At 39.4% G+C, this 12148-nt stretch overlaps 1 protein-coding gene across 2 annotated transcripts; it reads right to left on the bottom strand.

Annotated features, from left to right (window-relative positions):
- Window positions 1–12148, bottom strand: LOC113073336 (oxysterol-binding protein-related protein 2-like). 2 transcript variants are annotated; one of them, XM_026246251.1, is made up of 14 exons: window positions 12044–12148; window positions 7219–7360; window positions 6060–6183; window positions 5797–5872; window positions 5273–5407; window positions 5057–5154; window positions 4693–4875; window positions 4401–4508; window positions 4216–4305; window positions 3321–3447; window positions 2370–2492; window positions 1939–2062; window positions 1748–1838; window positions 1–1653 (listed from the first exon to the last, which is right to left on the bottom strand). In XM_026246251.1, the coding sequence occupies exons 2-14, from the start codon at window positions 7253–7255 to the stop codon at window positions 1551–1553; spliced, it is 1419 nt and encodes a 472-aa protein (XP_026102036.1). In that variant the 5' UTR covers window positions 7256–7360; window positions 12044–12148; the 3' UTR covers window positions 1–1550. The 2 variants fall into 2 exon arrangements, with proteins under 2 accessions (XP_026102036.1, XP_026102037.1); XM_026246252.1 differs by lacking the exon at window positions 12044–12148 and adding an exon at window positions 7484–7705.

The following is a 12148-nucleotide window of genomic DNA, read 5'->3' as shown; positions in this document are numbered from 1 at the left end:
TTAAATAAAATCTAGTTTAATTGTGGAATATTAGTTTTATAACGCTATCTTTCAAATAATCAAATGTACATTTAATGAAGGAACAGATACAATACAGGATGCAAAACAAGTAGTGTACTGAATGTGATGCTTGTATCGAATATATTTTGACATTGTTGACGTTTAGTACTCAGACGAAGGGAACAATGGTTAGGAAATTAAATAAAATGTCTAACATATCAAACAACTCTTAAAACACCTTTAAGTGCAAAACAAACAGCTCAAGATGAAGTACTAGTGACTCACAGATGTGTTCAAAGTCAGGCACTGTGGGAAACAAAAGACGTTTGTGTACTTGAGAAGAGCAACAATGGTTGCACGGGTGTGTGTTCACACTCATTTGACCTGCACACTTCAGATCATCTATATATGAAAAGAATCACTTATGATGAATGAGTATATGAGTAGGTGTACAATACTTTTCATGGCATCTACAGGCAGGAAATATTCTCTCAAACATTTACACTTACATAAGCTGCCATTCTGTACGTTCATTATTCTGTGGGGTTCGAGCAGTCCGATGGGTTGCATAGATTGTGTCAGTTTCTCAAATACACAGTGTACATGTCTATGTTTGAGAACGGTGATAACAGATGCAAATGCTGATGGATAAAACAACCCAAGACAACCTACTTTTCATAAAGCAAATTCAGTGACAAGTGCATGAGGAACAATTTAGTATGACACCAATACGAAAATGTGCATTTACAGTATGTCAACAAAGCCTTATTAAACAACAGATTAATGTCGGTACAATCAGCCTATTTTACATCCCATGAGTCTCTGCGGAAGCCACGAGGTGAAAGGAAAAAAGAAAAACATCTCTGAGGCCATTTTTAAAATGCACGATAAGGCTATTTTACCTAAAGCTTAATCTGAAAATCCAAAAGACAAAATATTGTGCCAATTAAAACAAAATCTATGGCTTTTTACATTAACTGCCACAAGCGCACACACATCTACACGCAACCGCAGTTCATTATTAACATTCATCACCATTCACTAAACATTATGACATTCTGTTGTTATTTAATTAACGCTTGATCAACTTCACGCTCAAACATCTGGAATTAGATTTTTATATGTTAAACGCCTACTGTACATGGAAAACGGCCAGAGCACTTCAGTGTCACATTTTATTGGTTACATATCTACATCTTTATCAAGCTCCAGCATCACTGACACTGAACAAACTGGAGCTCTGCTGAGGGGTTTGTACGTTCAAAGGCAGAAAAAAAATCAGATTGGGTCTCCTGCTGCTGTTTTGATCCTTTCCTCCATTGAGAAAACCCAAAGGGCTGATGGGAAGTGAAAGGAGATGCTTCCAAAGGACAAAAGCACAATCATAAACAAGTGCTGGAAATGGAGGCAGCTCAATATTAATGAAAGCATAAGTGCTATCGTTTTTGGGTTTGGATCGTGGTGCATCGTGTAGATGGAGAGAGAGAGAGAGAGAGAGAGAGAGAGAGGAAGTGACAAAACTTCTGCCCTTTGAACTTGTCGCCTCCTCATCAGTAGATATCAGGACAGTCTGTGTATTTCCTCTCAAAGTAGCCGCCAGTGTACAGCCAGTCCTGTGATCCTGTATATGGATTTGTGCCTAACTGAAACCACCTAAACACAGTAGGAGAGGTTAAAAATACTGCATAAACAAAAGCACACACACACCTACACACACACACACACACACACACACACACACACTAACCTAGTCGACCACTCATCAGCATCTTTGGCCCGCTCTTTTCGAGCTGCTCTCTGCTTCTCTTCCAGTCTCTCCTTTTCTCTGCTGGCTTCATCTGCACAGAGATGGTCAATGAAATCAAATGTTATTCTCTAGCATGTGTGAACAGCAGGAGGCGCTGTTGGGCTGGTTTAGGGCTCTAATAACTTGATTACCAATGTTGCCGTTCTCCATGGCTCTGATGTCAGGCCGCAGGCGGCAGTCTGTTGGTGCCAGCACTCCTTCCATGCCAGGCTCCAGCTCATTCAGAGTCAAGGCAAAATTAGTGAAGTTATACATCTAGAAGTGAAGAGAAGGGGTTGAAAATCAGGTAGACCACTGTTACCACACTACCGTTTAACAGTTAGGTGTCAGCCAAACATTTGTGATTTAAGAAATTAATACTTTTATTCAGTAGGGGTGTGTTAAATTGATCGAAAGCAACAAAAGATATTCGTAATGTTTCAGAAGATTTTAATGTTTTTTTTACGTTCCTTTCACTTTTGAATGGTAATGTATCTCCCCTTTTAAGAAATTATCCGTTTAAGAGTTGGTTTTGTGCATTCAGGTTACCGCACATGAACACAACAGTGATCAGAGTGTGTACCTCTGCTGAATGCGGCGGTCTCGATGATATTCTCCATAATAATGTGCTACCAGGAATCACTGCCACAGTCTCCTGTACTTCAGGCATTTCATCCGCATCCTCGTTGACGGCTTCTGGCTCCTCCTGTTGGTGCAAGAACATAAGCTTAAACAATCAGAACAATAACCTTCACTCATTCTTATTATTTACACAAAAATCCAGAAAAAGCATAAACTCACGACAAGATAACAAATCAGGGTGCATCTCCATTCTATCTATTGTTATATCATTTAAAAATGTTCTTTCTGAGAAATGTTTGGCTTGAAAAGCGAGCTTGCGTTTTCTTTGTTTAAAACAAATGTCACTTGGTTACCTAGTCTCTTCTGCAAAACACAAAAGAAAGGATTTTGAAAAATGTTTGTAACCAAAATGTTTGGGTGGCCATTCGCTTCTATCCTGTGAACAAATACACCGAGACATTTCTCAAAATATCTTCTTTTATGTTCCACAGGAGATGAATTGTCAACAAAGCTCCCACACTGAGAGACGTGAAGTCTGTTCAATATAGCAGTACACTGGGAGTGTTGTCATGTAATGGGACACGTGTTTAAATAATCAAATGAACAGACAAAAGCCTGAACATAAGCAAAGGTCTAAGGCATGAGGAGTATTTTAACACACCTGCTCTCTCTACACCTACACACACATCTTCTGTACATGCATCTATTTAAAGCACACACCAATACAAACAGTTCAGTTACCCTAAAACAACAGTCCATGAATCACTACAGACAGTCTAAGAGTACACCTCTTAATGATACCAGTCTCCATCTCTGTCTGTGTTACCTGAACGCCAACAAAGCTTTGGTTTCGTTTGAAAAAGATAAAGAGCTCAGTTAATGGAAACAATAGCAGTGAGGGAAAGCAGCAGCATGAGTGTTCAACTATTATCTTTGCTATCATCTTCCGCACCGGTTTCTGTTTTCTAGTGTCCGTCGTTCCTCTCTTGTCGAGCTTCCGATGGGCCTCGTACACCTGCGGGTCGACGCTCCACATACACTCGGTCCATTTCCCATAGATCACACAGCACTTCTTCTTACTGCACGTGACACACAGAGGAAAGAACAGAAAACACGTGTTCATTCAATAAAGAGAGTAAACCCACTGAAACGCTGGCATGCTAGTTGTTAGCTAGCAAGCTTATTTCACTATCTAACATTTACATAAAAAGAGATATGCAGTCGCCAGTAAGTGGACGGATCATCGGTTCATAAGGTTTTCAGGATCTAGGGACATAAACTCTCTGTAGCTATTTTGAGTCACATTTTCTCCATTCTGCTTACTTCTAGCTGACTTTATTATTGATGTGTTGAAAATAATTCTGATCGCCCCCATGCTTTTGATGCCATCATGATGTATATTTATCATTCATTCACTGTAATGTAGTTACACTAAATATTGACTAGTCTTTGGCTAACAGAGGATAGTTTGAGCTTAAGCTAATTTTGGTTAATATTGTAAAGAAATGACTCTCACATGTATTACATTGGTCAGTGTTGTTGTATTTTCTTTGTATCTTCTATGTGTATCTCTATGCATCTCAGGGTTTTACCCTGGAAGTCTACTAACCAAAAAAGAAAAAAATCAAACGATTCATTTATAAAAAAAATAAAATAAAAAAAATAAAAAGGTACATTGAACAGGTCACTTCATTTGACTAAATGAATAACGCTTTTCATTGCATTTCTATATTAAAAATGTTTGCTCTTTTATATAATGCTTTATCCATGCTGCTAGGAGTTAGTATAAATCCAAGACGACTGATAGAATCATTTTCTCTTTTAAATCAGGGGAGTCAGGATCTCACCTCTTGTCCTGGATGTAACCTTCAACTCTGTGCAGCTCCTTTCCAAACATCCCGCAGGGTTTAAAGTTCAGCACACACTTCTCTCCAGTACTGACCAATCACACATCACATTAATCATTCAAACAGGTCCACGTCAATTCACAACAGAGTAGATGGCTCATAAAAACTGAACAGTCCGGCTTTACCTGTGGTTGACGATTTCTACGGTGCCATACTGTTCAATCCACAGTTTACCAAGAATAATATTGTGTACACAGCAGAAAGGGTTCGTCCATGTGTACGCCTCTTTATGCCTGTGAGGATAAACACACACACACACACACACACACACACACACGTGAGCAGGCAGTTACTCAGCAACCCATACCACTGACTCAAAGGAAAATCTCATAAATCAATAAACCTTTTCATGAACACTAAACACATATCAGTGTATGTCTCTGTACATGTGTGTGCACATGAAGATGGCACGCTCACTTGTGAAGCTCTAGCGTGATGGTCCCTTTAGGCTCCGCCTCCACACTTTTGCCCCAGAACTTGAGTTTGGGGTAGATGGAGCCGTGGAACACGAAGTCTCCCGTCAGACTCTCAGTGTGAAACGCACTGACTGGAGGATGGTGACTCACCTGCTCCGAGATCAGTCGGAAACCCTGATCCTCTCTGAGAACAGAAGCCAACAAGAGAGGAGGAAGGAAGCATTTAGGGGAAGGAGAAGTAGAGTTACATAAATGACAGACACCAGTTTCCCTCCAGAGCGATGTGGATCTAACCCACATTTAACAACATCCTCAAATCTGATCGGCATAGCTTGTTATTAAACTCTCTGCTCATGTGCCTTTACCGTGTGAGTTCATAGGTTTCGCCTAAAAGCGGGTTGAAAGGTTTTCCAGTTCTATCCCACTGAGATGCTACTGCAGACACAGCGAAGGCAGCTACCGTCTTAAAAAAAAAAACACAGAAAAACATGCAGCATTAAAAATTGCTTTGTAATACTAATAAACCGCAAAGCACATACTAGCCTCAAAAATCTTCCTTTAAGAGAAGTGTGTGGTCTCACCTGCATCCTCTCTATAGAGTCGGACTGGGAGCAGGCTTTCTGGATGAGGTACGTGTGCTCCATATACTCGGAGATTCTCTGTAGAAAGCTCAGGGGCTCATTGAACACAATGGGCATGGTGATCTTGGACAGCTCCTAGAGAACAGCACCAGCACCAAACATCACTACAACTTCATGAGTTTGCATTTTCAAACTACCGTGGTATTTTACTTTAGAACTTCAGAATTCTGTACGACAGACAGTGTTCAGACATGTTCTTTAAGGGGCACTGACACAGATACAAGAAAAAAAAAAAAAAAACAGCTGGATGAGGTGCAAATGAAAATAGAATGTCTTGAGTTACGGTTTTAAATGAAAATTAAACAGTAAGCTTGACATCATCTTCAGCGAGTACTTTCGAGGGTTTACGTCACCCTCTCTGAGAAGTTAATATTTTGAAAGTAAATCACTGCAATATTCCACAAAAAAAAAAAAAATAAGATGACTAAAACTTACTGCTTAAATTATTATCTTTTTATCCTTACCAGTCCAATACATTTCTTGAGAATGCTCCATACGCTAAAATCACTCCTGGAGAACATGGGGGCGGGAAGAGACGACCTAAGAGGGCAGAAGAATGACCTCCCGCTCATAAACATGCACAAACATCTCTCAAGTGTACCAACATGTAGAACTATGCAGTTGAACTATAAAGATGAGAAGAACAAAAAGGCTCTAGAGAAACAAAAGAGAGGGAGAACGATTAAAGGCAGAGACAAAGAGCAGGAGCGCTGGAATCTGGCTCTACCTGTGCTTCTTAATTCCGTTCTCCTGAGGAACCGCTCCATTGTTCTTCTGAGCGCCGACATACACTACAGCATCTTTAAAACTGGCTTCTGATGTGCCTTCACACGACTCGTCTGAATCCAAGCCTGGACACACAAGCACGTCTCATTTACAAAGACAGTTAGACGCACGTCTGCAAGCAAAGGAGTTTTGAAATAGGGCTAGGATACAGAAAAAGCATACTGCTTAAATGAATGTCCAAAATAAATAAAATCAAACATTTTTTAATATTATCGACAAAATAAATTACATCAAATTAGGGCTGCACAATTAATCAAAATAATTAACTGATTTTTTATTAACATTTTGCATATACAAACAGATGCAGAAAACCTTTTTTTTCCCCCTAAATTGAGCAACCCTTAATAAATGTAAATTGGCTAACAGCTGATGTAGTCATTGATCATAATTTTTTTTTTTTTTTTTTTTACAAATGCAGAAGACCTCATCAGTGGCGGGCACTTTTTAATAACATGGTGTAAAATCCAGCTCCTTCACATTTTGTACCATCTGATATGAGAGATAGCAGGCTTCAGGAGCCCAGCACAATGGCCTGCCAAAGTCTGTATTGCCTTGTTTACTTATTCATCATGTGATTTTCATCTAATTTCACCTCAGCAATGACAGAAGCCATCAGACCATCTGAACACAGCACCACATAATTGAAGCCATCAACAGACGGTGGTAAGCGGACACCAGAACAGCACGCTGTGTTGCATGAACACACAAGACTGAAGGCCAAAATCAACAGTGGCCAAAACACTCACAATAGGGGACAAATGAGACCGTCCTCAGAAAACACAGCTGTTTAATGCTGCTGTGTGTGAACTTGGATGGTGCTGAGAGAATGGCAATGGTTTCATGACGAGCTTGTGTCACAGAGGTGACACTATAAACAACTTCTGATCACGAATCTAGCAGTTAACCTCTTATAGGATTTAATATTTGGTACCTTTTTGACTCAAACCACTACAATAATGTGCACAATGTCTGTGATTATGATGCTAAACAGTTGCAAAAAAGCAGTGAGAATAGACAAAGATGGACACTTAATTAAATACCTAAACTACTGATTATTTTTTGGAGCAGCTCTACCATCACGTGCCATGAAAATGTCTCACCTGTGACGGCATCATAGAACTCATCTTCATTGTTCATTGTAGAGAATGGGCTGCCAACACGGGGTCTCTAAAACATGGTCTCTCTTTGCCTTTTCTTGTCTCTAGAGACCTGTTAAAACAACCACGTCCAAAACAGAGACACCTGTGGAGAGACAAGTAGTCAAAAACCAGATTCACAAACAAGAAAACAACCCAATTGTGCACCGTAGAGTCCATTTAAATGGAAAAAAAATGGACTGAAGAAGACAAAAATCCCATCATTCACCTGTTCCTCCAATGATCTTAGAGTCTGAATTTCAGCACCCATTCATCCGTCATGTTTGACTGAAACTAGCCGGCCACTCTTGGAACGAGAGGTGGAGCCAGTGTGGGTCTCCTCCCACGGGCTTGTACGCAGGAACACATTTGATTTAGAACTGAACTTTAGACTGGCTAGTACTTCCAAAGCGTGTAACCTGACAAACAGACCTTTACTGTGACACATACGGGACAGCCTTATCTCAGTCTAGACCAGACCGGAGGGAAGGCTTCAAGCATGGTTAAAGTCTATTAGCCAGCTACACAACTATGTAGATAATGCAAGTTAATTAAAGAAAGCTTGCTGAATGTCTTTCCCGGGCTGTTCTGCTATTAATGCTCAAAGAATTCCCAGAGCACAAATTACTGGAGAGCAATTAGCAGTTTTATTAAAGCCCCAGGACAACTCTGAAGTCTTTAAGTAACGTGAAAACTGAGAAGCAAAGAGAAATCAAGCAGTACTTCACTGCTACACTTCTTATGTCAACCAGCCAAGCTGCAATATTAGGAAATACTTTTGAAAGCACTAAACCAAGACAAATCAATAGGGTTTGCCAAGAACGGGCCACTATTACTGCAGCTCATAATTAGGGTTAGCGCTCCGTTACCCTGGCATTGATTGTGAATGACATCTCAAATTATGCATCTTCTGGGAAGACGTGTGCTTTATTAATCTTGCAAGCAATCTGACGGATAAAAAACTAACCACCAAAATTGTACAATATACTGGTGAATCAGACTAATTAACATAAGTTGTATGTCACTGAAGTAATTGTTCCAAAATCTACTAGCAACTGATCGGTCAATATTAAAACGTTTCAGTGAATTCTGAATAAACGGTCGCAAATAAAATGGAAATATCATGGTCATTGTTCAGCGTACGTTTTAAACGGCTATTTAAAAGCGTCTCAACCACTTTGCAAGGCCTGATTGGTTTCTGATGACCCGAATCACTAAATGCTTGTTTTCAATTGGGAATGGTTTTTCTCAGTGCAGGTCAAGATTATTTAGGAGTCTTGTGACAGATGACTTGTGAGTAAATCAGAAAGTAGGAAATGAGTAACTCCAGCGCGGAAGACAACTTTCAGCTGTCTGTCACAGTCAGACCAACTCTTAACATTAACTGCTTTTCAAAAAATATGCAGAAAGTCAGGTTTCAAAGAAGAAAAGAGATGTACTGGTGTGGGATGTTATCTTAAAGGGATAGTGCAACTAAAAAAAAAATTCTGTCTAGACTGACATTTACTCACCCTTATGTTGTTCCAAACATGTATGACTTTCTTACTTCTATTTAACACAATAGGAACCTTTTTCCATATACAACTTTATTTGGTGACAAGCATTACACAGCATAAATGAATTCTAAACACAACAATTTATTTGTATCCTATAGAGTTTTTCCAGTGGTTGATTGTTCTGGGTAAGAAGAAAAAATGTGTGCATGTATCTGCAAATATAGGAGAAATTCTGAATAATTTACTGGACTTGTGTACAATACAAGTCATATGACAGCTGTGTGTGACAAATACTGAAAAGGTTTTTCACTGATAATTATCACCTCTAGAGTTGTTAACCGTGGTGAACAGATTACAGAGTTGAGATTGTGAGATAGAGTGGAAAGGGAAATAGATAAGACTTTTGTGTTCCAATAAAGAGAGGAAGTCAGTCGTGTTTTGAATAACACAAGAATGAGTAAAACAATTACGGAAATTAGGTGAATCTCATTAAATACATATAAGAATCAACATCAAAATAACCAAAGGGTCAACAGGAGACACCATCAGTGCTCTGAAATCAGACGACGGACAAAGCGAGAGATGGTATTTCCCAACAGAATCTGATATCTCTGATGCACTTTCACCTACATGGGAAAACAAGTGTTCTGCAATCAGTTGAAATGTTAAAATAACAGGAACGTCTCAGCCGTCCTCTGAGACACAGTGTTGTGCTAGAGTAATGATCTCTGATCTGTTCCCGGGAGCAAGAGGAACGCAATCAGAGGTGCTGTGGCAACCGATAATAACGCACAATATCTGCGTGAAAAATAAAGACTCAGGTGCAGCTGCGGTAATGAGAAGCCTGGGTCTTACGAGATCCAGCGTCCAGGTCCTGTCGCATTTGAGCAGAGTCCGGTTTGGCTGAACCAGGGGATAAAAAATTAAGTTTGGGAAACGAAGGGTTGACAGAATCGATTTGATGTGATTTTTGCCCAAAATGAGGCTCGGGCAGAATCAGCAGGCACCTTTCTGGGGGTAAATCTGCCGAATTTATTTTGCATTCATTTGATTTGATGTATTTGAATAGATTGTCATGGTAAAAAAATAAAAATTTAAAAAATGAAAAAGAAAAAAGTGGCTTAAATACTTAAAGATATAGTTAACCCAAAAATCTTAATTTGCTCAATTTTCTTTCCCTCAGGGCATCTTAGATGTAGATAGAAGATACAGAAACAGATCTGGAGATATGTAATATTACAGTGGAACAACTGCAGTGAATGCTATAAACGGTTGAGAGTATAAACATCTGATAAAAACATCAATATAATCCACACTCCACCAGTCCATCAGTGAAGTACTTCTGAAGTCAAAAGCTGCGTGTTCGTAATAAAAATATGAGTCTAAAAACTAGACACGCACCAATTGACCGCAAAGTACCACAACTTTTTTTTTTTTTGCTTTGAAAAGAGGTAGATTTTTGTTTGTATATGCTGTCAATTATATTTCTCAGAAAATCTGAATCTGCAAAAATTGTTTCGGCAGTCACACTTACAAAAAAGGTTTAAAAACTGAATCGGCCAAGAAAGTTGCAATTGCTGCAACTCTACTAAAAATACAACTAAAATGCGAGTCCTCTGTCCATAATATTACTTTCTCAATTGAAAAAGTCTTCCTGTTTGAATCAGGAGAGAAATATGCACAGATCAAGTATCATTTACAAGCTAAAACAGTTTTAAACAAATATGTTGGTGGATTTTGATGTAAGAGGATAACAGAGGATGGACTTTCTCACTGGAGAATGCAATATTATAGATTATGGAGCAGTATGTTGTCCAGAAGTTAGAGTTAAAACACCTCAATGATGCATTTGTTCGTTACAAACAGAGAGCTGTTCTCTTCACAAGGCATTAGCTGATGGACTGTGGTGTGGATAACCCGTGGATTATTGTGAATGATGTTTGGACTCCATTCACTCCATTCACAAGTGACGTAATGATTCATCTCTCCGCATTTGTTCCGATAAAGAAACTAACTCATCTACATTTCGGATGGCATGAGAGGGAGTACATTTTCAACAAATTTTCATAAAGCCATAAAAACAATTAAGAGTTGGGCATTTCCAAATCTGTGACAATTTTGTGTTATTTTTCCAAGTCAATGCGGTGTTGGGAATCTCCATGTGTACATAACACAAGACAGTGACACCTTGATTTACTCTGCAGAATGTGTCCTGATACTCATCTACAGTATACCTGTCTACAGACTTGCCCCAAGCTACACACAATGCAACACCTCAAGCAATAACTGTTCAGCGGTCCACGTGGCAGACCCGGTTTACAATACTATCCCATTTAACCACCAGAAATGGACTGACATGACTTTTATAGGCTACACAGACATGACATTAGTTTTATCAGATATAAACACAGTTTCTGCAATTTAAAGCCTTGGAGCTTACATGAGTCAACATGACACAATGTAAATAAGGCAAGCACTAATACACAAGCCCCATTGAAAATAAAAATATATCCCCTGGCCAGAACCCGGTTAAGTGGATTCTGACCGTTTTGCTACAACCTTACGTTTGGATTGACTTACAGAAAATGGAAAATTCTTGCAGTAAAGAAAGTCCTAGTAACTTCTGTCTCAGTCATGTACTGAGCAAGATGTTTCAAATGCGTATCATGCCGGTGTATAAATCCCCAGGGAATAAGATGGGCTTGTTCATGTCGGTGCAGAATCACTGAATATACTTGAGAAAAAAAAACACAGATGAAAACATCTGAAAGCACAGCCTTTAAAAAAAAACGTATGTTTACTTTTAATAGGAAGCTGACAGCTGAGCAGCCCTTAAACTCAACACGACCTCTAAAACTCATACTGTACATCAAAAGACAAGATTTTCTGGATACGTTTTGTCTATTTGTTTGATTTTATTATCAAACGTGAATAGCTGCGCAGAAAAATATAAAACAAAACCAAAATATTCAGCACTCTCGCGCTCATAAATCTGAGCTTTGTCCAAAAACCTGGTGAACTGTCTAACCGGACAACTATTTTGTGAATTTCTGATTCACTCACTTGGTTTCGCCAGTGATCCCTCATTAGTGTTGTACATGTAAACAGCTCCCAGGTTAAGAGGCACAGAGCCTGTAAACAGATGCTAACGGGCTAACGCTCGGCAGCTGAACTCACACACTCACTTAGCAACGGAGCCAGAGCTTTTCGTCCGCTGGAAAGCGTTGCATTAATCCTCTAGATACTGGCAGGAATGAGTCCAAAAACCTAGTTTTAAATAAGAAAATCGTTACCTGTGATGCTGGCTGGATTTCGCTTCTCTTGGGCAGGGATGCTGCTGCTGCTGCTGCAGAAGGGCTGACACACAGCCGGAAGAGACCGAGACGGGCGTTATGATT

This window comes from Carassius auratus, unplaced genomic scaffold, assembly GCF_003368295.1.
Source record: "Carassius auratus strain Wakin unplaced genomic scaffold, ASM336829v1 scaf_tig00011994, whole genome shotgun sequence".
NCBI lineage: Eukaryota > Metazoa > Chordata > Actinopteri > Cypriniformes > Cyprinidae > Carassius > Carassius auratus.
The sequence above is the reverse complement of the archived record's forward strand: the minus strand, read 5'-3'. Positions and strand labels throughout refer to the sequence as shown.

What these genes read in the sequence shown, in the direction of transcription:
- LOC113073336 (XM_026246251.1), bottom strand. Translation starts at nt 7,255, where the DNA reads ATGAACAATGAAGATGAGTTCTATGATGCCGTCACAG. An exon ending in ACTCTATAGAGAGGATGCAG is followed by an intron (nt 5,155 to 5,272) that starts GTGAGACCACAC and finishes TTTTTTTTTAAG; the next exon opens with ACGGTAGCTGCCTTCGCTGT. An exon ending in GTAGAAATCGTCAACCACAG is followed by an intron (nt 4,306 to 4,400) that starts GTAAAGCCGGAC and finishes GTGATTGGTCAG; the next exon opens with TACTGGAGAGAAGTGTGTGC.